Raw genomic sequence first — 23,114 nt, forward strand, 5'->3', positions numbered from 1 at the left:
CTTTTATTTTCTATGGTAGAACTCCTGATTTTGTAGATTTTTGTTCCAAAATCAAAGCTTCTTGCCATGGGCAGAAGAATGTAGAATCCTTGATCTGTGTGCTTTGACTGTACAGTCTCTTAATTCTATAGTCTATTGCTTTTGTGTCTGCTGTTGTAATAGCTCTGCATGTACTGCAGGAATAGCTGCATTTATTGAAGAACTTAAGGTGTATCCTAGCAGTATAAATGGGAAGTTATCTTTTGAAATCATGATTATCAAACAGGGGCTGGACACAGAAGCTTTTTAGGCCTGAATAACACAAGAGTAAGCAAATGCTGTCTTAGAAGTATTTCACTTAAACCTTGAGAAATATGCTTGAAGTATTTGGGCTTTTCTCATCTCAACAAAAAAAAAGTCCCAACTTTCTGCTTCCCCCTTCTCAGGAAAGGTCACAACTGTTTTTCACTCTTCAAAGAAACTTCAAATTTAAAGAGGGCAAGATGTTTAAAATAAATAGGTCTTGGTAGGTCTCTATTAGAAGGCGGCTCCCTGGCTCGGCACTCTGCTGCCCAGGCCTGCGGGCGGCCATCGGCGGTGCGTTGCGCTGGCCTGGCGGCGGGGTTGCCGCCAGCAGGCCGCGGCGGGGCCCTGGCGCCCGCCTCCCGGGGCGGTACAGCTGCGCGCCGGGCGCCGCGGCCCCTCCCTCCCACCCTCCCCCCTCCCCGTGACGGCCCCGGCGGAGGGACGCGCGGCTGCGGCGCCGGTGCGTGGGGAGGGGCGGGCGGCGGCGGGGGGCTTCGGCTGGGCCCCCGGCGCGGCGGAGGCGGCGGCCGGACGACGGGCTCCCGGCGCGGGGCGGGCGGTAGCAGGAACGGGTTCAGAAACCTGAGGCGCCGCCACCCCCCGGGAACGCACGGAGGGGGCGCGCAGAGCCGCTCGCAGCTCCTCTGCCGCTGCGCTCTGCAGAGCGGCGTGGCCTGCTGGGAGCGGGCCCGGGGGCCCGGCCGGCGCGGTGGGGGCTCGGCGCGGCGCGCTCGGCGCTGGCGGCAGCGGCCCGGCAGCGCCCGTTGTGTGCGCTCTGTGAAAGCGGGCGGGTGGCACCGAGAAGCGGTGTGCGTGTGAATAGCAAACAAGACAGTGACAGGAGTCGGAGGCCTTGACTATATCCTAACATTGACTTTATCTCGTTCGCATTTACAGCAGCGAGTGAACGTGGCATTTAAATAATCAACGTGTATTGTAGCATTTCCATTTTCTTAAACCATCCCCGTGAAGCCAGCTGCAGTGCTCAGCATGACGGTCATCGCGCACGTGCTTGCCTGCCTAGGGAGAAGGTAAAATACAGTTGTATTGAGCAGTTAAGGATTGCTTGACTTTTTCACTTCTAGGGTTTTATTTTTTCTGCTCCACTCTTCATCTAGGTTGCATTTGGTACCTTAGAAGATCTTTCACTACTTTTTTTTTTCTTTCTTGAAGGCATGTCACAGGATTACAAATGGAAAATGCAAAGCCAAGGAAAGTATTTTTTTAAGTATTACAGAATAAGGAAATAACGTCCTGAATGAAGTTGCCTGTGCCATGTAAATGCTTTGAAGTTTTGTAATGGCAGAAGCTAGGTCTTCAGGAATTAAAAGATCCAGAATAAGTCTGTCAGTCAGTAAAAACAAAAAAAAAAAAGGAACAACAACAACAAAAGTAGAAGGCAAAGGAACACTTTCTATACCTTCAGCAACCTCCTCTATTGTTTCCTTTTTCAACAATGGTCCCCCTGCCAAAATTACCTGTCCCATGTGTGGGCAAATGGTGCCAAGATATGGAATAAATGAGCACATGGATGAAACATGTCAGAGAAACCATGGTGAGATTGGTGTCACTGATTCAATACACAACTCTCTTAAGAATGAGAGTCCCCCAGCTGCAACTGTGAACAATAATTCCAGCTTACATTTTTCAAAAAACCTCTTAAATCTAGAAACAAGTCCTTCCAAAAGCAGTTTTTCCAAAAGCAGTTTATTGAAAACAGAAGGGAGTGCAGCACAACAGATTAGTCCTTATTTTAGCAATAATAGTTTGGTCTGTAGTGCTAACAATACACCACAGGCTCAAACAGTTAAAACCGTCTCTTTGGGAAGCTTGTCATCTAAACTCTCCAGAAGACGTTGTATCCAGGGAGGAAAACAGATTGTGTATAAAGAGATCGACCCTTCACCTCCAGCAGTTCACAGTATGTGCAAAAGTGCTGCAGCACAGGATGATGATGAGATTTATGCTGGACATAGTTCTCAGAAAGAAAATCAGCTTGCTGAGAGTGAGCTCCAGGAACAGGATTTTTCAAAGAAGCAAACTGAATTTCAAGAAGGAATACACAAATGTAATGGAGGAGATCTTGTGGATATGGTTCAGGTATCATTACCGGCTGATGACGTTAATGGCAAAAGGTTACCAATTGGTACAAGGAGCACCAACACAGAAAGTAGGTCTGAAGGTGTGATACCTAGTCCCGACAAATTTGAAACACATCTAGCCATTTCTACTTCAGCAGAGCTGACCAGTAGTTCAGAAGTCAAGACTCAGCCTCACACTCAGGTTATTCCTTCTTCCAAGAGAGAAGTGAACTGTGGTACTCAAAATTGCTTTAGCAAGGGTGATGTACAGGTGCTTCCTGTGGAAGGTCATGAAGACTTTAAGGATGAGATTCATCATGCTTTGTCAGAAACTGTGGAAAAGGTAGAATTTCAAGATTCCACTGGGGACATTTTAGACAAAATAGATGAGGTTTGCTCTGTGCCCAGATCTCCTGGTCACCCATATTACCTCCAGAATTTTTTAATGGTGCTGCGAGCAGTCTTGGAGAACGCAGATGATGTCAGACTCTTTGATGAGCAAGATATGAACGTTATAACCAATTTCTGGAAATTATCAGGTATCTTTTTTTTTTTTCATAGTGTATTTTCATGTTACCTTTTGTAGAGAGAACCTTTACATAGTTTTATGTGAAGAATGCTATAGCGATGGGCAATTTAACTTGATAAATTCCTGAAGGAAAGAAGCTCCCTTTTCTCAGGAGATGTATCCCCCAGTGGCTTCTTGTAGGTAAACTTTCTTGATATTGCTTTAATGGAAGGTAATGATAATAGCGGAGACTTGTAAAAAGTAGGGAGAGAATGATTACATGTATTTCTGGTTTTTTTGAATCCTTTTTTTACTGTTTTAATACTGGTTTTTAGAATCTTAAGTCAACTTGCTGCTGCATGTAAACATGTTTCTAAGGAAGGAAGCTCGTAGCACAGAAAAAGAGTATTAGATAACACCAAGTTTTTAATGATTAATATGTATGGGAATTCTAGAAAATGGGGTTATAAGGAGGCCTGTGCTGGATACATAAACCTTGAAAAAAACACTTCTGAAGTGACGTTTTTGAGCTTTGATTCAGCACATTTACAGATGACTTTCATGCTTGGTGAATCCATGGTTATCCCTATGATTATTATCCAGTGTTTAGAATGCTGGTTACTAGTTAACAGTAATTTTCTTATAGGTTGCTTAGTACTTTTAACTCTCACTAATTTCAGTAGAAGTCAGAATGTATTTTAAAGTGCATTAAAGTGATTTTTCTAGGTAAGGTAGTGATTATGCATAGTACTGTTTTAGAATTTAATTTTCTTTTTATCCTTCCCTGCTTTAAATAAAATTTGCAGTTGGTGGGCAGAAGTTATATGTGAGACTTTTTCAACGCAAGCTGAACTGGTTAAAGGTGAACAAAATAGAGTATGAAGAGATAGGTACGGATTTGTCACCAATAATTGAAGAACTGGCTGAAGCCAGATTTCTGCAAACAGGTATGGCCAGTGTTAATAGATATTAAAAATATTACAAATAAAATCTGCAGTTGTGTCATGTTAGAGTTTAATGCAATACATGCTCGTGTGTGCCTTGAGAAAAGAACTAGAGGAGCAGAATAAAGATTTCACATAGATGAATTGGGTTGTGTTACATTAATAATAAAAGTGGTTAGTGCAAATTAGGTAATAGGGAGAGCTAAATAAATGTCAGGGCTATAGGTGCAACAACAGGCCTTATTTGCCCTCACCAGCGTCATCTCAGACCCTGACCTGTGCAGCCTCTGTGCATTGGTCCAGGAACTCTACTTCTAATATCCTTCAGTACTGCCCTGAGCTGTCTCGCAGGCACCCTGTCCCTAGCCTTGTCCATCCCTGGCTGGCTGATCCTCAAACCAGTGCTGCAGGTGTTTGTTTCCAGTCTTGTCTGTGGCCACGTACAGTGGATGGATCCCAGACAATATAAATTGTAGTCTTGTTTCTAGTCTTATATCTGGGTCATCTCTTAGATTGACCCGGACCTTATCATGCCTTTTCTGGGGCTGCCAGTGGAATCGGTTATCAGGACTTTTGCTCTGCCCATTCTGTTCATTTATGGTGGGACTGCACCAGGGTTGGTGAGGACACTGATGTTGCTGTAGTCACTGTTGTCTCCTGGCTCAATCCTCCCTGCTGAGCAGCTCTGCTCTTGGTGCTCCCTGGCAGCACCTTTTTTTTTTTTGGCATTGGTCAAAGTTTTAATCATCAGGAAGACAAGTTTTTCTGAACAGCATTTTTTTGGTAACTCTGCAGAATTTCTTTGTTTTGAAGTTGCAAAGGGATTTTTTTCTGACTATTCCATTCCTTCAAACTGGACCTGTGAAGAGAATGAATTTCAAGCTGAACCAGCTAACATCAGTAATTCATATTTGAAGAATCTAAATCACTAGATTGGTGTTAGGTTTTATGAATGTACTATACTTTGAGCTTGAGTGTGTATGTATATCTCATAACAAATATATGTGGATCATTTTATTTTTAGAATCTGAACTGGAAGATCTGTGTGAAGGGTTGGATTTGCTTTCAGCCCCTGAGCTAAAAACATTGGCAAAGATCTTTCACTTGCCAAACCCAAATGGTCAGAAACAGCAACTTGTGGATGATTTTCTGAGTCTGGCAAAACAACGTTCAGTCTTCAGCAGGAGTCAGTCTGGTATTGGGACAGTGATTTTAAAAAGGTAACTGTTTATAGTTAAATTTTGCAGGTGAATGTAAGTTACACTTCAAAGGACTCAGTTTGGATGCCTTTTGAAGGAAGGAGTGCATTTACTAAATTGTTGAATAAAAAAGGGCAGCATTAAACTTTGACACACCGTGGGTCAAACAGAAGGGTAAATTTTTTTTTTTTTTTTTTTTGAAACTGTGTCATGCTTTTCAGCTGTGTGCATGATTAGCTATCTTCAAAGTTACTTAATTATACAGAGAAACATTTAAAGCAAAATCAGTTCAGAAAAACATCTAGGAAGACATAGGGAAAGTAATTACCTATTAAAACAACTATCTGATGTTTGTTTGCTGGGTGAAATCTTCTAGCAGAATTAGAGGGGAGCAGTAATCTCTTTTTTTGTGATTGTACTTTAGCATAGAGCCTCCTTTTCTGCAGTATTTTTAAAGGGAAAAGATGATTGATAAAGAGTTCTTTCTTTCCTGTGAATTTTTTCACTGTGACCATCACAGCTGTGTATATTGGATGCTCTTAAATTCCAGGTCTTCTGGGGTCCAGATTCAGGTTTAAGGTGTCATTCTGACCTAGTAGGAGTGATTACAGCATTACCATTCTTGGTGTTTAGTGCTGGATCTGTAGCTAGAACATCCACAAGTCTAGGAATATGAACTAAATAGGCAGGGTACTACTGGTGCTAGGGTACAAATCAGTTCTGGAATTTGTAAGATTTCTTATGCAGTTATCTCTCTTAGTAACTAAAGTAAAAAAAGTAACTGTTTGAATAATAGTGCATATAAACAAAGGTTACTTGTCTAGCAGTTAGCTTGTATAGTAGGCTGGAGAACTAGGATCTGAATTCGGTAGTTGTGGAATCCTTTCTGTACAAAATGCAAGTGGGGTAGAAAGCTGACAGATAGCAGTATGCACTGCGTTTGCCTCAGTAAGATAATTTGTCTTTCTCTTTTTCAAATGAGAAAGATCTGAAGCTTTGTCAAGTTTTGCATAACTATGTTTATCGGAGAAATATTCCTCCCTGAAATTCTCCACAAGATTCCTTGTATTAAAAGGGGCCTAGTATTGAAAAAAGAACTTTAAAATCATCCCTCCGTGAAGAATTGTTATTACGTGGAGCAGTAAGGTCTTCTTTCCTTATGCCAAAAGAGAGGCCTGATGCTAGCTTAGTGCTGGGCTTTTAGAGCTTCACAACTGGGAGGTTTGCATAGTATGGCTAGCTTCTTTAAAGTAGTTTTATTTGGTCTTTGTTGTTTTCAGAATACAACAGGAGCTCTAGTGGTTCTAGTATTTCACACTGGTGTCATTGTCTCTAGTAGCATTGCACTTCATTGTTTGCAGGAGAACAGGTGAAGTGATCGTAGCCACAGCCATGATTATCTTGTGTTAGAGGATGTTGGGACTTTGTGATAAGTGTGGATGTTTTATTTTAAGGAGTTGCAGTTGTTTCTCCATTCTTATCCATATATAGAAAACTTCAGTATGAAAATACTTTGTATCACTTGAGATTTCATTTTTTCTCTTTGATACTAGATATTTGAACTATATGACAATGCATGGTGCATAATTTGTTTAATATCTCTAACAGAAACAAAATTGTTTTCAGACTATTGGCTTAAACTATACAAAGGAAGGCTAGAAAAAAAAATGTGCTCAGGAAATGGAAAGGAACCTGGGAAAGTTAGTTACATTGCAAAAAAAGTCCTTGTTGCAAGAAAAGAGGCTGATAGTTACTTGCTCAGCCACATCAACTTTGTGATAGTAATGCTCTTTGCTATAGTTGACAGCTGAAATACAAGTTACCCTAGGGATCAGAGAAAATCCTGTTTTAGATCTGTGCTGCCCTGTGGACAGGTAACAGAAATCTTGTCTTGTGTGAAAAGGCTGGATGAAGATGGGCTAATGGAGACACCCTTAAACAAGGGATGTCAAATTGTGGTCTGTAAACATTGCCCTAACAGCAAACCAGTCTTGTTGAGTGTTGGTACTGCATAGCAACAGGAGTGGCTGCACCCAGAGGCCAGTTAGTTCCAATTCTATTCTGCTTGAAGTTTGGCCCTTAAACTTTTTATTAGTTAATGCATTTCTTTGGCTTTTCACTAGGGATTACATGCACTATATAGTTTCTCAAGCTGCTTCTTTCAAGGAAAATCAAGTTTACACATTAATTGTCTTGAAAACAAAATTATTCTCATACTTCATTCAGTATATTTTATTTTTTATAAGTGGTGGTAAAAACCATTTATTATAATAATTTTATTTGTCCTTCCAGGGTGAAGGACCTGGCTGGAAGATCTGTCAGGGTCTGTAAAGGCCCTCGGGCTGTCTTTTCTAGAATTCTGCTGCTGTTTTCACTGTCTGAGTCACTGGTGGATGAAGAAGCTGGTAGTGCTGGTCAAGGCCAGCTCTCCACAGTCCTTATGGTAAACATGGGGCGTATGGTATTCCCCAGTTACACTGTCAACAGGAAAACACAGGTCTTCCAGGACAGAGAAGATCTTATCAGGTAGGGGGAGCTTTGGCAGGTTGGAAATGTTATGTCTAGATTTATGTCTAGAAAAGCTTTATTGCAGTACTTGTGTAGGCAAATAAGAATTTGTCATGTAGAACTCCAGAGGTAAATAGATAGAAGTGCACTTTTGCAGTGATTTGAAATGCATTTTTGTATCCAGGTAGGACTTGTAATTCACAGTGGCTTGGATATTTAAATATGCATAAATATTTATTTGGTTCATGATCATCTGATGAAAGTTGTTTGTTCTTTTGCTGTGATGATTATTAGAATGGACTCCAAACAAAATAAAAAAATACATTCTCCGGTTTGTAAGTAATTTTTAGCATAATGTACCCTCCTAGTGTAAACTCTGCTGAATAATAAAGTTGTTTACATTGTTCAGTGTATTTGGAGACTGTAAGGGAGTTTTTAAAAGGTATTGTATGGAGGAATTGATTTCTTTTAATTGTAAATGTAAATTTTTTGAGCCTAATCCACTTACTGTTTTTTTCCCTTAGGTATGCAACTGCTGCTCATCTGTCAAATGATATAGCCAGTGCAATGGTAAATGGAAACTGGGAAGAAGCTAATCATCTATATATGTGTGCTAAAGAAACCTGGAATGAACTGAAAAATCACCCCTCTTTGAGGTACTATACTGGAAACCAGCCTAGTGTTCATATGAAATATTGAGTGTATTATCTTACTTTGGGCACTTTTTCTTTTGAGAGAGGCTTATAGACTAGTGATATTATTTAAGCCTGATAAATTTAGAAGCTTTAATGTTCCTGAAAGCTTTGAACTTCCTGGTTGTTTGTTTAGCTTTTAAGTGATTATATGAAAAGGCCTTTTTTATGAAACCTTGGGAATGAGTTGGTAGGCATGGATAAAGCACTAAAACATTTCTGTTCTGTGTGCCAGTGGAGGAGAACAAGAGCCTTATTTTTCCCTTGCCATACTTTGTTTTTATGACTTTTAGACAAATAGCAGTAAGCAGAACTTAAAATTCACTGTGAACAAAAGTGTGTTGCGGACATTATGGGAAAACATACTGGGTTATTCATCTCTTCAAACTTCCTAGTGGGTGTCACTCATGAAATGTTACTAAAGATCAGAGAACTGAAATAACATCTATTGTTTTTGAAGCGTCCTTCATCAGTTTTTCTTTCAATTAATTTGTTTTCTGGCTTAATGATACACCCAAAGTTAAAGCCTTATGTTTGGCATTTTATTCATTTTCATACAACTGATTTAAAGTAATATTCATAAAGGGTCATTTGGAGGTCTATTTCATTGCACACTGAAAACAGTAGAAAAACCTATTTTTATTTCAATAAAACATTCAATAGAGTTTATCTTGAAACATAGAGGTGTCTACTCAAAAGTTATTAGTCTTTTTTTATGGCAGGAAATGCCTATTCTAGTCTTTTTCTTTCATTCAGTGGTGTTTCTAAAGTTAACCTTCTGACTTGCAAGAACAAGTTGACAGTAACAAATCATGATGTAATAAATTACTGGTTTGCATTTGATGTAAAACTTAATAACTAATAATTCCACTCCTGTTGAGACCAAAATATGCTGTTGATGTGCAGCTTGCACCTGCAACCTCAGCTAAACTATTTTCTTTTGGGGTCTTGAGTTTGCAGCTGGGATACTCATTTCAGTTTGATTTTGATATATAAGGCATTTAAGTTTTGTAAATGCTGTAGGTATAAGTATTCTTAGTAAGAAAACTTTAAGAATTTAATTACCATCATTAAATTGATCTGAGCTGCTCTTACCTTTCAGCTATCACAGAGTTTTACCTGAGTATCTGCGACATTTCACAGTTGGCTGGGTGTATACAAGAATCCTTTCTCAGGGTGTTGAAATTTTGCAGAGACTTCACATGTATGAGGTAAAATGGTGAAGTGAATAGGAATACATGCTTAATGTGGCATTGTACATCAACTTACATTTCTGATATGGCTGGAAAATGGTGGTAATGTTTACCAGGACTTGCTATAGTTTTCTTAACAGTCTACTTTTAAGGAAAAAGTGCCTTTTTTTCTTGCTACTTCAGAAAGTTTTAAATTGTTTTGATTTCTGCTTATGCTTTGGAGATTTACTATATGTATTATACCGTAAGACTGTTGCTGAGACATTGTTTCATTATTGAAAGATATCTGTGTTCCACTAGATTTGCTGCCTTTAAATAAGAAAATCTCGGAAGAAAAATCTTCTGTGAAATCCCTGCCTCTTTACCTTAGGAGCTAACAGCTCCCAAGGCCCCTGACTTAATGTTAAAGCAAACCAGATTATTCTGAAGAAGACTGCAAAAAGGCAGCAAGTAATATTCATGTCTTCATATACAATAAGGAATACAGAAAAGACAAAACCACAGTATTTTTGGTAGCTAACCTTTAAGTTTACATAAAAATACTGCTATTCTAGAGTTATTAAGATATACCCATGCACATAAATACATTGGATGCTGGAGTGAAAATGGGGTTTGAATTGTGCAGAGACGAAGTTTTATAGCACCCAGTAATTAGAAGGGAAAGTGACAAGCTAATTATATAATTAAATTTGAACTTGGTTTTCTAATAACTCAATTAATAAAGATGTAATCCTGTTGCTACAGGAAGCGGTGCAGGAGCTGCAGACTCTTCTGTCTCAGGATGTGTATTGTACTGACAGCAGAGGGCGATGGTGGGATCGCCTAGCTCTGAATTTACATCAGCACTTGAAAAACACTAAGAAGGTATCTTCACAACTGCATGCCGTAAAGCTAGAAACACTGCGGTCATGGGCCAGAAACATTTTAAAAAAATATTTCGTATGAGAAGAACAGTGGGGTAGGCTCTCCTAAAAATGCAGATATTGGTAGGAATCCCAAGGTCTGGCAACCAGTTTCTCCTAAGAAATTGAGTGTACCCTCGTCCTTGGTTGGTCTGCTGTTTTTTGTTGCCTAGAAGAACACTGTTCGGCATGAAGGATTGTACAGAGTTATCAGGCAGCAGCTTCCTTGTTGTTCTGCCTTATAAATTTGCCTAATGTGTGAGAAGCAGAGAAATTTCTTGCAGTAAACGCTTCTGCTTCAGATCCTGAATTCAGAAAGAGGCCATATCCGGAATGGAAAAAGCAAACATGATCAGAAGGAGATTTTTAATGTTTTCAAACGAAAAATTAAGAGAATTAAGTCCTTGGCTAACCGTTGCCAGTGGGGAGAAGGTTGTCTTCTATACCCGGACCAGTTTTGGTGTGGAGTTTCTACTGTAAAGGGTCAAGCAGTAGACAACCTCATTTCTAGTCTGTTACTTGTACACAGCTCTGGCAGAGTTACCAGTCCTTAACAGCAAATTTAAACTATTTCTGTGGTCCAAAATGCATAACTGACCACCCTTAGACTGGTAAAGAATAACATTAATGGTTTTAGGCAGCATGTATTATAGGCTATGTCCATCCTGATCTGTTTAATTCACTTAGGAAGGCAGAATAGGGGAGAAGAACTTTTGACGTAATCTTAGCTTTTGCTGAAAATTTGCCCACTTCCCTTCCAGTAGGGCACACACACCAGTAGGGTGTGTTTGTACAAGCTAAACACGTTATTTGTGCAGTGGGTAAACTTGCCAGTCTTGAGTCTGAATGATGCAGTTCAGGCTTTCAGAAACACTGTGTACATGGTGAGCAGTCTTTCAGTTTCCTAGGTGATTAGCTGGCATGTAACTGAATGAGAGAAAAATAACCATATAGGAATGGCAAGGATTGTGTGGTGAGGATTATTGTAAATCTCTGTAGAACTTTCCGGCACCTCTGGAAAGATAAAGGAACCAGAGAAAACTGCAAGCTGCAGTACAGGTTGTGCCTTTCAATTTCTTGTGAGTCAGCACCAGCTTTTCACAGACTTTCTTTTCAAGAGCCACAAGGCATAGAAGCCACTGTCTATCCCATTTCAGGGCTCAGTTGCAGTTCATGAATTTTCTGTGCAAGAAACAGCAGGTTGGTATTTGTATCAGCTGCTGGTCTGAGGATTTAGAAGCACAGGAGATCACGTCTTTTTTTCCTGTCTGTTACAAAGGAGAAATATTATCACTGATTGAAAATGAAACTCCATAGGACTGTTTAGGTCACAGCGAAGTATGGGCAGACTGAAAATTAACTTTTAACTAAAAAAGAAGACCAGTCTAATTAACCACACCTAAGATAGCTGACTAATTTGGCAGTGAAAATAGAGATTAAAAAGTTTTAAGTCCAGGAACAGTAGCAGTTGTAGAGTTACTTAAAATAAGCGGAGAATGACTTTTTTTTTTCCCTTGGTGTTGCTTCCTTGCCTCATTAAAGCTATTGAGAATCGGGATTAAAATGCTCGTATTTTGTGTTGCATTTTAATTCTCTAAGTCTGTTAAAAGGACATAATATTATAGGCTGTCAGACATCTGCAGTTGTCTCTTCTGCATCTTATACCCTCATATCAGGCTTTTTTCAGGTTTGGAATTAGAAATGGTACAAAGGAAAAGTTAGTCTTGGTTCCTTATTTATAAATTAGGACAAAGTGCCTTCCTCAAGTCATAGAAGGAGAGTATGACAGAACGATGATTTGAATTAATTTTTGGAGTCCATATTTAACCCCGGATATTCTTCAGTGCAGTAGTGCATTGGTCTAAAATTTGTTGTTTATGTTATTCTTGCACAACTGATGTGGTCCTTCTGTTTTCCTATTATGTGCTGGTAAGAAACTGACATAAAAATATTGAACTGATTTACCTTAGAACCAACTCTTTTCTAGTTGCTTATGTAGAATTTATACTCCCATAATCTTACATTGATCAGAGGACAGTGATTTCTTTTCACTGTACTAGTGCAAATTTGAATCTAGAAGCCTCCTAGTGCATGCTAGTTATCACTTCAGTACGTAAATAAGAAAGGTAGCCCTGTCTTTTATGTTGGTTTTTACATTCACATTTTTGTGCTCCTTAAATCAGTCAGTCTTTTGGGCTTAGTAAGAACAGACAGATGTGCCTGGGCTTTCTAAATGATTGCTTGTTACCTTGCTCTTTGCTAGGCCATTGACTGCATTAGAAATGGGCTGGCAGACCCATTTGTACGTACTGGGCATCGTCTCTCTCTCTACCAGCGAGCCCTACGAATCAGAGACTCACCAAGCTGCAAGCAGTTCAGATGCCTGTTTTATGATCTGCCAGTCATAACTGTGGAGGATGTGACACATGTAAGTAAAGTTGCTGAGGAATAACAACTCATGATGTCTTTTTTCTTCTGACCAGAAAAAATCTGGGAGACTTGCTATGTGCTGTGCACCAGCCTCTGACTTATTTTTGCTGCAGGAAGGTGAATACAAATGTGTTTCTAAAAACAGAAGCCTCTTGTAAACAAATATTTTGACTTAATAAATGGTCAGTTTCTTAGCTGAACTTAGTCAGATGTACACCGATTTAATTTGCATTGCTTTACTGAATATGTGTTACGAATCTGATCAGCTATCAACTCCACTAATTGACCAGCAACGCTCTCAAACCTTTCTGTCTGAAGAGTCTGATCAAATCAGTGCATTGCCTCTGGTTCAAGCCGAGCATTCTGTGTGTAAGAAAAAGTAGTAGTAACATTAAGACATTGCCAGCATTATATTAGTGGCTAAAAAAATGCAAGGTTTTTTTAATAACCTTTGGGAGTTATGCACTCTTAAATAGGTGCTACATGAGTACACAGTGTGATGCACTTGCATCATATTGGACTGGATTTTTTTTAAACTCATTCTTTTCCCTACTGTTGCAAAGATAATGGTATCTGAGCAAAGGCAGAGCAGAGTCTCACTTTCTCTCTCATCCTTGTCCCCACGTATCTCCCTACAGCCCTTCTTTTTCCCAGTCCAGAATCGGTATCCTCAGTCGACTGTATTCTTTCTTCCTAATCCTGCATATAAAAAGACTTACATTCCCATCTGCCCAGTGTTTTTGCTAGACATTTTTTTTTGGAAAAATTTGCCAGTTTATACTGGCAAACAAAACAATGGTTTCAAGGAAATGGCAGGTTATATTTTATTCAGTTGATTTTTGGAAACAAGTCTAGTTCTGATTTTAAGAAAACTGAAAAGGAGTTTGTGTTTTAGGAAAGATTTGAATACCTAGGCTAAAGTTTTTTAAATGTGATGCTGGAAAGTAACTAGTTCTTTTTAATATGTTCAGGTTACAATCAAAGGAAAGATGTGTCCTCAGATGGGAATGGGAAAATCTGTATTCCTAATGGAGGATATTGGTGACGAAGAAGGAGGTGAAGACTTCAGTGTATCCACAGTCATGTGCTCAGTTGAGGAGCTGGCGCTAACTCATTACAGGCAGAACGGTTTTGATCAGGGTAATAGTAATTTTTTTTTTTTTTACATTAAAATAACTGTGGGAGTAAACAACCAATTTACTAAGCAGTTTAGTTAATAGACCAATTTTAGCTGATTTTGTTAGACCAGTTTTTAGTCTGATTCTGTTTCCTTGCCAAACAGCTCTAATAGGTAATTTCCTTACCAAAATGCTCTAATGTATATTTTCCACCTGACCTGCTTCCTGGCCTTTAATTATTTCCTGCTTTCATATACTTAAGGTGGTTTTGAAATGTTAAGACAAACCCAACTTTCTTCTTTATTTCTATAAAAATCACTTTGCTTTTTTTAATCAGTGAGCAACTATTTTATTTGTAGGGGTAAAATGCTAGCAGTGTCATTTAAGGGAGTGTCATTAAAAAAAGGTAAACTTCCATTGATTTTTGGTACTAGATGAACATGAAAACTGTATATACACCGTAGCAAGACAATTAGCAGCTTCTTTTGATGAGGCTTGATTTTTCAGCTCTATTAGTAGTAGTTCATATATTTTTACAACTTAAGAGCAGTGAAAAGCCATGGACAAATAAGTATATATAGGTCCATATTACAGGGAAAAAAGGTAGGCAGGTTATATTTTTACATAAAATACATATTTCAGTATCAATTTATATTACTGATATGTTCCCAAATACTGTTGCAGGAGAAGTGACCATACCAGAAAAGGGTAGATGGGACGCTAACAATATTTAGAATGTGGCAGAATTGTGCTGAAGTCCCCACTTGATTCCTCACTCCCACTCACTCACCCTCAGTTTGGTCTTGGCTCAGTACAAATTCCGAGCACACAGTGGCCACGTGTGATTTAGTGGTCAGCCTAAGGAATCAGAATGCCCAGTCCAGCACTGTGCACACACACTAACACATGCACACATGCAGGCATGTTTGCTTGCTCTCCTTCTCTGCAATATGTATGCTAGATCATATGTGTAGAAAACATATACATTATACTAGATATTATATCTAATATAGTAGCCTAGGGCATATATTTGATTATCTATATGTATAATATGTAACATTACATATTATATATAATATGCTAACAGACTAATAGCAGAACATACATCACAGAGTGGTTGGGATTGGCAGGGAGCTCTGGAGGTCACCCTGTCCAACCCCCCTGCTCAAGCAGGGCCACCTAATGCCAGTTGCTCAGGACCGTGTCCGGCTCTTGAGTATCTCCAAGGATGGGCACTCCACAGCCTCTCTGGGCAACCTGTGCCAGACCTCGGCCACCCTCACAGTGAACACGTGTTTCCTGATGCTCACATGTATGTATATGTTCATACGTATATGTCATTCATACAAAAATTTTGTGACTAATGTATTACAGTTTTACTGTGCTGGGCATTGGTCTGCTGGTGCTGAGTGCTTTGTGCAGCACACGTGTATAGGCATACATGTGTACATGCATGTGTATGTATAGCTCCATATATGTGTATATATATCTATGTATAAGACATGTATATATAAGCATTTTGATATTAATATATCACTTTTATAGTGTAAAAATTTTTAAAAGTTGTATTAGAAATTGTTAAAATTAGAACAGTAAACCGTATTCATGACGAGGCATAGTTAATTTAATCCTACACTGTAAATGATGGTCACTAGCCTGGAAATAGAAAACATTAGCAAACTGAGGAAGTAATAAAGAGCATTTGCAATTTGATGCTGTAATGTCGGTACACACTGACATGGGCTGTGTAGTAAACCCAAACATAGCATGTTTCTGGTTTGGATCATGATGATTTAGTACCTCCTTATATGGGATTGCTGTGGAAATTAATGTTTCCATTTTTATTAAATTTTGCTGTTTAGGTATTCATGGGGAAGGCTCAACATTTATTACGCTGTATGGTATTCTGATGTGGGACATCATTTTCATGGATGACATACCTGATGTGTTCAGGAATTCCTATCAGGTAGTTTTGAAAGGCTTTCTTTACTTAATTTCTTTACTCATTGCTGTAGGCTCTCTAACCATGTTAAAATCTTACTTGGAATTAGATTAACATTTTTATTCTGAGGGACTTTCCAGACAGATCTTAGTGTTGGCTTGATTTTATTATTTGTTATCTTGGGCTTGTTACGAAAGGGCTCTTTGGTAACTAATTGCTGTGTAAGTCTGGATTGACTGTCAGATAAGGTGGGATTCGTCTTGCTAAATGCATATGTCCTTTATCTGAACTCTCTGGGCAAAGTGGAAGGATACTGCTATACCGTAGCATTGTTCATCTCATTTGAAGATGGTGCGTTGCATTAAAAAAAAAAAAAAAGAGGAGAGTCTTGTGTCTTTTCAATAGCCTTTAAAGGGAAGTCACATTTTTAAAATCAGGTTTGTTAATGCCCCCACCCACTCCATCCCAACATGTTTATGCTTTTGGGATCATCCTCTTTTTTTTTTGTCAAAAAGAAACAAACAAGCAGACAACACTACACCATCCCAGCAACAACTCCCTGCCACACCCTAAGATTTATGATCCCTGATGAACTTGTGGCTTTTAGCTAAATGCTTTACATCCCACAACGCAGTTTTAATAGTTGCAATTAGAAAACTTGATCAATTAGTGACATTTGCTAAGAAAACTCTGAAAAGCCATCTCAGATGATGTAGAACTGAAAAAGGCCAGACAATTGTCTTCTCATTCTTTCAGTCATCCCTAGGTGGTTTTTGTTGTTGGGTTTTTTTTGTGGGATTAGCTGTGGCAGCAGTTTCTGTAACGCTGAAATTTGCCATTTTCTAAGTGCTCTGCATTTGATTTTGACAAGCTGAAATGGCACTCAGCTACTACTTGATAGCCTTTTTCAGCTGTGTTCAAAATTGAATAATTGCTGCGGTGAATTTATACAATAATTTGTTCAGTGCTCTGCATAAGGCTCTCTGCTTTTAGGCAGCTTGAGTAATACACCCCACTTTGATGACTGCTTTGTTCTTCCCACCTCAGACAGCTCACTGTAGCTGAGCAGTGTTGATACTGATGCCAAATCATGACTAGAATGTTACTGCTCAGAGGGTTAGGAGAGCAGTAGGAGCTCAGAGAGCAAGTCAGGGGAGTTTGTTGTGTGTTAAAGGAAACCTCTGCCTAGAGGTGAAAAAACCACCAGAGCACAGGCTAAGATGTGGCCAGCATTTATTGCACTGGCATTGGGTGTTAAAATATATGCATATCTTTTCCCATGATGTAATAAAAGGTTTATGTGGTGGACACGTTCAATTTGCAGGGACTCAGTGTTCGAGTGAATTTGTAGTTAAGAAACGTATTTAGCACATTGTCATTCTTGGAATCACTGTTTTGCTGACAGCTGCTCAGAGTTGTATTTACCTTTTTATACAGACATCCCCCCTGGATTTATACACTGACAGCTTCTATGAGAACAGGAGGGATGTCATTGAGGCCAGACTCCAGGAGCTTCATACAGCTTCCTCAGAGACACTGGCAAAGTTGATTGCTGACGTCTGGACCACTCAGGAGGGAAAAGCAGCCGCACTCGTCAGCTGGGGACGTTTTATTTCCCTCCAGCAAGTTCAGGCAAGTTGCTGTTGTCCAGAACAGGCACTCTGTTTGATGAGGCTTTCCGTTAAATCGCCCACAGCCATAGTGTGCTCACAGTTTGCACTGAGCCAAGGCTGATGGCGAGTCGTGGGAGGGAGGGATTGAGTGGGGACTTCAGTGCAATTCTCCCTAATCCCAAGTACTGTTGCTCTTCACTGATAGGGTCACTTTTCCTGCCACAGTAGTTGGGAAAGAGCAGGGAAATGGTTGTAGCTAACCTCTCCTTAAGTTTCTTGTTACACTTGACTAAAGAAGCTCAGATGGGCCATAGAATATTCTTGTGAGAATTGGGAAATGGCTGTACAAGAAATTAAAAAAAAATAAAAACAACAAAAAAAAGCCAACTACCAAAACGTTTCTTACAGAGCCTTGTCTCTTGCCTTGGAGGAATGTTTCTGAGCGGTGTTTTTAAGCGGCTTTCCAAAGACCTACGCCATTGCAGAGGGGGACTGCCTGACCTGGTTGTGTGGTGTACTCACACGCATCACTTTAAGGTATATTGGGAGATCATGGAAATAGTGCTCAGCTGATCTTAGGAGCAAAACCTTGCAGTTGTCAGCCCATACAAACTGTCTTTTCCTGTTGTGGAATTACACCTGCTGCTCATGCCCAGCAGCTATGGCAAGTGGTGGGTGATTGGTTCTCTGCTATTTCATCAGTTTGCTGTAGCTTTAACAGGCATAATGAGAAACAGCAAGAGGGAGCTAGGTATTGCTGTGGAAAAAGTCTTCAATATTAAATTTCCTGTAAAGCATCTGTTACTAATCAGTCATACACATTGTGACTGCTGTTAGCAAGGGGTGCTAATGTCACCACACACAAAAACTTGAATATATGAGACGACAACAACTGTGTCTGTCTCTGCTACAAAAATTGAGTAAACGTGGTGGTGGAATAGGTACTAGAAGGCTATTGGACATCGCTCAGCTGCTGGAGCAACTTGTTAGGCATTTATAAAACACAACTGAATAGCAGAAATTAGTTCTCTAGAACATATGAGTAAGTTGGTGTCAGCATTAACTGAGGTTGCAGATGAGCAGTTTTTGAGTATCTGTGTCTTCATTCACCAAAGCCTTTGTGTTTTGGTGGCTATTTACTACACAACATTTCCTTCTCTTAAACTTTGGAACATGGGTTAATAGTTTAGTACCTGCTGGGTCTTCCGTTGTGCTAAATCTGTATTATTTTTGTTGCAAACAACAGCTATAAAAGAATACTTACTGTGGGAGCTAATGGTCTTTCAGTCCCTCCCTGGCCCACTACTAATCATTCACCTTTCTTTGTAGCTGGTGGAAGTGAAAGGTCCCAACGATCGCCTGTCCCCCAAGCAGATAATCTGGCTGAGTGAACTGAAGAAGCTGGGTGCTGCAGTGGAAGTTTGTCACGTGCAAGCTGTCGGAAGCAAGAGTAAACGCCTCAGCTGACAATAGAGACCTTGATCCCGTGGGTAACTTGGGTGTTTGTAAAGGAACAAGCATGACACACACTACTGGCTGCTGCTTATTAAAAGTAGTTTCTTCTAAAATTCTAGTTTCTTGGAACATAACTGTGGTTATTTTTAGCACAAAACATTCTAAAAAATAGTTTGGAGAAGACTGTCAGTATGATTTACTGTGTATCATCGTGTGTTCAGAACAACAAAGCATTCCTCTTCTATACCCATTTCATACCTTACTCTATGAAAGGTAATGTAGGGGTTTTGCCCCATAAAGAGAAACAGATACAATCACACTGGTACAGAGAACATCCTCTACAATGAAAAATGTGATGCATCAAGTCCTGATCATTTCCATGTTGCCTGTGTAGCCCGAGTTCATCATGTTGTGCATTTCCTGGCACGATGCAAATTTAAAGTGCACCTTTCCAGGACTGTCAGGACTAGGGTGGTTCTCTAACTGTGCCCATTTTGTATTGTGTGTCAATTTTTCATTTTAATATAAAAAAAAATACAGCTGGTCCATGATGGCAGAGTAAGGCATAAAACTTTTTTATTTTAAATGCTGGTTTTATGTGCTGCTATGTATGAAAGAATAATTTATTTAACAGCTCCTTCTGTTGTGAAGATCTGTGTAAGATCTTGTGAAGATTTCTGGTAGTAGAGAGGAGTTGGTCAGTGCCAAGATCACTGCACTCATTTGCAGTGTGTCACTCAGTTTTTCATGTGTTATCTCCTTCAGAAATCAGTCAGTTGAAATGGAACCAAAAGGAAGAGTTCTCTTTTAAGATGCCACAATCCTGTGGGTTTGTCTCAATTTTAACACATTGCCAACATCTATACTCTGGAGTCTTCCTTCCCATACTGAGTAAGTTTTCCTGGCATCAGAAATTTTGCTTACAATACAAACAGCAGACACTGTAACAGAACATAACCAGAACTATATCATTTGCACATCTTTTTTATTAATCATCTTTCTACAGCACAGTGTCCCTGCTTTTCTTAGAAAAAACACACACACCCTGTATTTTTTTTTGTTAGAGGAAGTGAAAGAAAACCACCTGAAGTTTGCTGAGGAAAGGTATGAACTTTTATTTAGTCTAATTTACTTCACATTCACAACTCAGCATCAGGATTTTATAAGCTTCCTGGCACTGCTACTTATGAATCATTATCAGGCACAAAGGTTTTAGTTTCAGTTGAAATAGTGAATTCTAAATCATCACAGCAACAGCATTAGAAACCTACTGCCTAGAGCAATTTGAGGTACAGATTTCTGTCTCTTATGTTAAGAGGCAAATTTAAAGATTTTGTCCTTTGCTTAAATACATGTTAGAAATTTTTTGGTTTTAATGTCTTTCCATCTGAGTGTAAGCCAAAACCTTTGCCCCAACTTGCTACATTTTCATTAAAAAATACAAGGCAGTTAATATCAAAGTGGTATTGCAGGCAGGTGCACGTTAAACATATGTGCAGGCCTGGGTATACTCACACACACACACTTTTCAATGCATTTCTGGAATGAAAGAAATTTGATACATGGCAGTAAATGGTTGAATGAAGCTGTACTACCATGATCACTAAGTCTACAATAAGCTCTACCTTGCAGTAATTAATGACACTGGAGGTACACTTGAACCATATCAACCAGCATTTCGTACTTCCCCCATGTGGTTTACAGTGTAGTACAAAAGTCATGATACAACAGCCAGTAACAGCCAAAATAGTGCACGTTTTCTAGAAACAGACAAAAAAAGATAAGCTTCCTGGTAGTTTTTCTACTCTTGCAACATTAACAATATCTTGGTTTAAATGATGAACAGAAACTAAAATTTGAAAATGTGTACATATACATATACACACACACATATATATACACACTTGTATGTCAGTATTCTGTACACAGAAGTTAAAGATACGTACTCACACCCCAGAATTGCTTTTGAAAGTTATTAAAAGATGTCCAGAGCAGTCTCTACCGACTCTTGATAAGGCAACTGTGCAGACTGGAGAATATTTTAAAATTAACATTTAGTACCTGTCTTTCAAAAGTAAATTAAGAAAATTAAGATGTTTAACTTAAGAGGAAGAAACAACATCCACAGGCACGCACGCACACACACACACACACACGGAGACACACACAGTAGTTGTTCAGTCTCCTCAGAAGGCAAGGCCCCTGCCGTCACAAGGAAGCAGAACCCTGTCGACATTTCTAGGGAAACGTGGGGGGCTCCCCTCCCTCCCTCCCTCCCTCCCTGCAGGAGGTGCCCCCATTTCTCCCCCCTCTGCTTATTGCCATCTCCACCTCTGCTTGCCTAACTTCCCTTTCTGAATGGTGTAAAATTTCTTTTTAAGTCTATTTGGCAAATAGATATTTAGACAGGTTTTGTTTATTATAAAGGCATATTATTTTTAACCCCCTCCCATACTATATATATATAAAACACAAAGACCATCTGCAGCATCTGTACACATCTTAGAACTGAAATGTAAAAATGTCTGAAATCTTGTAAAAGACAATCCTGTTTAAATATAGTACCCATTTTTTCCCCCAAAAGGGTACTAACCAAAACATTTTTTTTATTCCACCAGCTGCCTGTGTGGAGTAATTATTTACACATTTTTGGTACCTTTAAACCAAAAAAGATACTTTTAAGGAAAAAAAAAAAAAAAAGGAGACACCATAGTTTTAACTGTAATTTTAAAAAGAAAAAAAATTGGTACCAAAAGACACTAAGCACACAGGTTGAGGTCTTATATGTCAAGTATCAGGCCAGGGAAAGCCATAAACTAATGGGAGAAAAAAAAAAAAAATCACAAAAGCAAACTAATACAAACATTTGAATAATAAATTGAAGAAGTTAGATAACTGCTCCAGCAAGCTTGTAAATAAACACAACTAGTTTGTGGACCATTTAACATGCTCAGACCATCTTGCAGCATAATTAGGCAATTGAGGTGAATACACGTTTTCTCCTCACAAACAGTTGACCAGAACCAATCTGGCTTTTTGTCCTAACACGCGTGTGCGTGGCTGCATGCAGACGCACACGTGCACACGCACGCACACACTCAGCTTCTTTGCATAAAAACAGGTTTCTGGGGGGTTGGTTAGTTAAAAAGGAAGTCTCCCCCCCCACCCCATGAGCTCACCTTTACAATGAAACTGCCCACTTATCCTCACCAAACCGAAGACCATGTGAGAAGGCGGCACAGCCAGTGCCCCCCAACAGCTCTGCAGGTCAGGTAGCTTCTAGCCCGGGGAAACACGGTGCTGTGTGCACCACGCTTCTCTGGCACAAAGCCTGCGCCTGTAAGGCCACTCCAGATGCATATTCTCTGAAATAAATACTTGAACAATCTTAGACATCCAAAATGCACACTGTGATTTAGGCTGTGCTGAAGACCAGCTTGGTTTTACAAACAAATGAAGAGCTCGCAATTCTATCCCTCCCTGCCTTTTTTAAAAAAACCTGTGTATTGTCCTCATACAGCTGCCCCCCGATAACTGAGAATAGCTTCTAGCCTGCCACACGAGGCCTTCGGTGCCTGACTTTGTGAGTCAGCACCTGAAAAGCAGCACAGGGTTGGTTCAATACCGTTTGTGTTTCACACAGCCATCAGTCAATACAAAATGCAGCCTCACTGTTAAGAGAAGGTAGTCAACAGAAGCCTATGAGAGTGACACATTACTATTCCTCCACCCTCCCAGTATACTTTTTTCTCCCTATGAAACTTGAGGCTCTTTCTGGCATAGCATCTGGGGAGAGGTATCATTTAAAAGGTTTTAGAGCAAAGAGGAGGCTGCTGCATTAAGCAGAGGGAGCCTGTTGGGTTTCATTCCCTCAAGCAGTGGTTGTCCATTGCCCTGTCCATCTGGACACGCAGTACGCAGAAAGAAGGCACCACTAACCTCCCTCCTCCCAGCACCTGCCTACAAGTGACAACAGCACTAGCACCCCCACGGATTTGGCCACCTCGAGCATGTCCTCCTTTCCGGGACCAGCAGCGCTGAATTCTGCTGAGAGCTCCTTCATCCTACAACAGGAAGCAGAGAGGGCTGGCAGGGATCAGGATCCATGCAGGGATATAATGCTGAGTATCTGAGGTGCTTATATGAAAGAGTGAGGCTCTCGTGAGACCCACAAACAAGATTAACCTTAAAGAGGAAAAACTTCCCATCTCTTGAGCAGGCTGCCTGTTATTTCCAGAAATGGA

The 23,114-nt window shown here is 39.8% G+C and overlaps 1 protein-coding gene across 4 annotated transcripts; it reads left to right on the forward strand.

Moving 5' to 3' along the window:
• Positions 1-648: 648 nt before the first annotated feature.
• Positions 649-21,718, forward strand: FAN1 (FANCD2 and FANCI associated nuclease 1). Of its 4 annotated transcripts, none has more exons than XM_074917672.1 (15): positions 649-745; positions 1,183-1,339; positions 1,459-2,905; positions 3,681-3,821; positions 4,843-5,038; positions 7,310-7,543; positions 8,050-8,181; positions 9,320-9,428; positions 10,155-10,274; positions 12,576-12,740; positions 13,714-13,882; positions 15,723-15,826; positions 17,240-17,434; positions 17,824-17,952; positions 18,745-21,718. In XM_074917672.1, exons 3-15 carry the CDS (start codon positions 1,585-1,587, stop codon positions 18,880-18,882), a joined length of 3,153 nt encoding a protein of 1,050 aa, XP_074773773.1. In that variant the 5' UTR covers positions 649-745; positions 1,183-1,339; positions 1,459-1,584; the 3' UTR covers positions 18,883-21,718. The 4 variants fall into 4 exon arrangements, with proteins under 4 accessions (XP_074773773.1, XP_074773772.1, XP_074773775.1 ...); XM_074917671.1 differs by having other exon boundaries at positions 1,183-1,316; XM_074917673.1 differs by having other exon boundaries at positions 717-745; positions 1,186-1,316.
• The last annotated feature ends 1,396 nt before the right edge of the window (positions 21,719-23,114 follow it).

This window comes from Athene noctua, chromosome 13 (genome assembly GCF_965140245.1).
Source record: "Athene noctua chromosome 13, bAthNoc1.hap1.1, whole genome shotgun sequence".
Taxonomy (NCBI): Eukaryota; Metazoa; Chordata; class Aves; order Strigiformes; family Strigidae; genus Athene; species Athene noctua.

Bases quoted from the DNA above. Each gene is read 5' to 3' on its own strand.
- FAN1 (XM_074917672.1), top strand. From the start codon at position 1,585: ATGGCAGAAGCTAGGTCTTCAGGAATTAAAAGATCCAGAATAAGTCTG. The intron at 12,741-13,713 runs GTAAGTAAAGTT...TAATATGTTCAG, and splicing joins CTGTGGAGGATGTGACACAT to GTTACAATCAAAGGAAAGAT. The intron at 17,435-17,823 runs GCAAGTTGCTGT...CGTTTCTTACAG, and splicing joins TTTCCCTCCAGCAAGTTCAG to AGCCTTGTCTCTTGCCTTGG.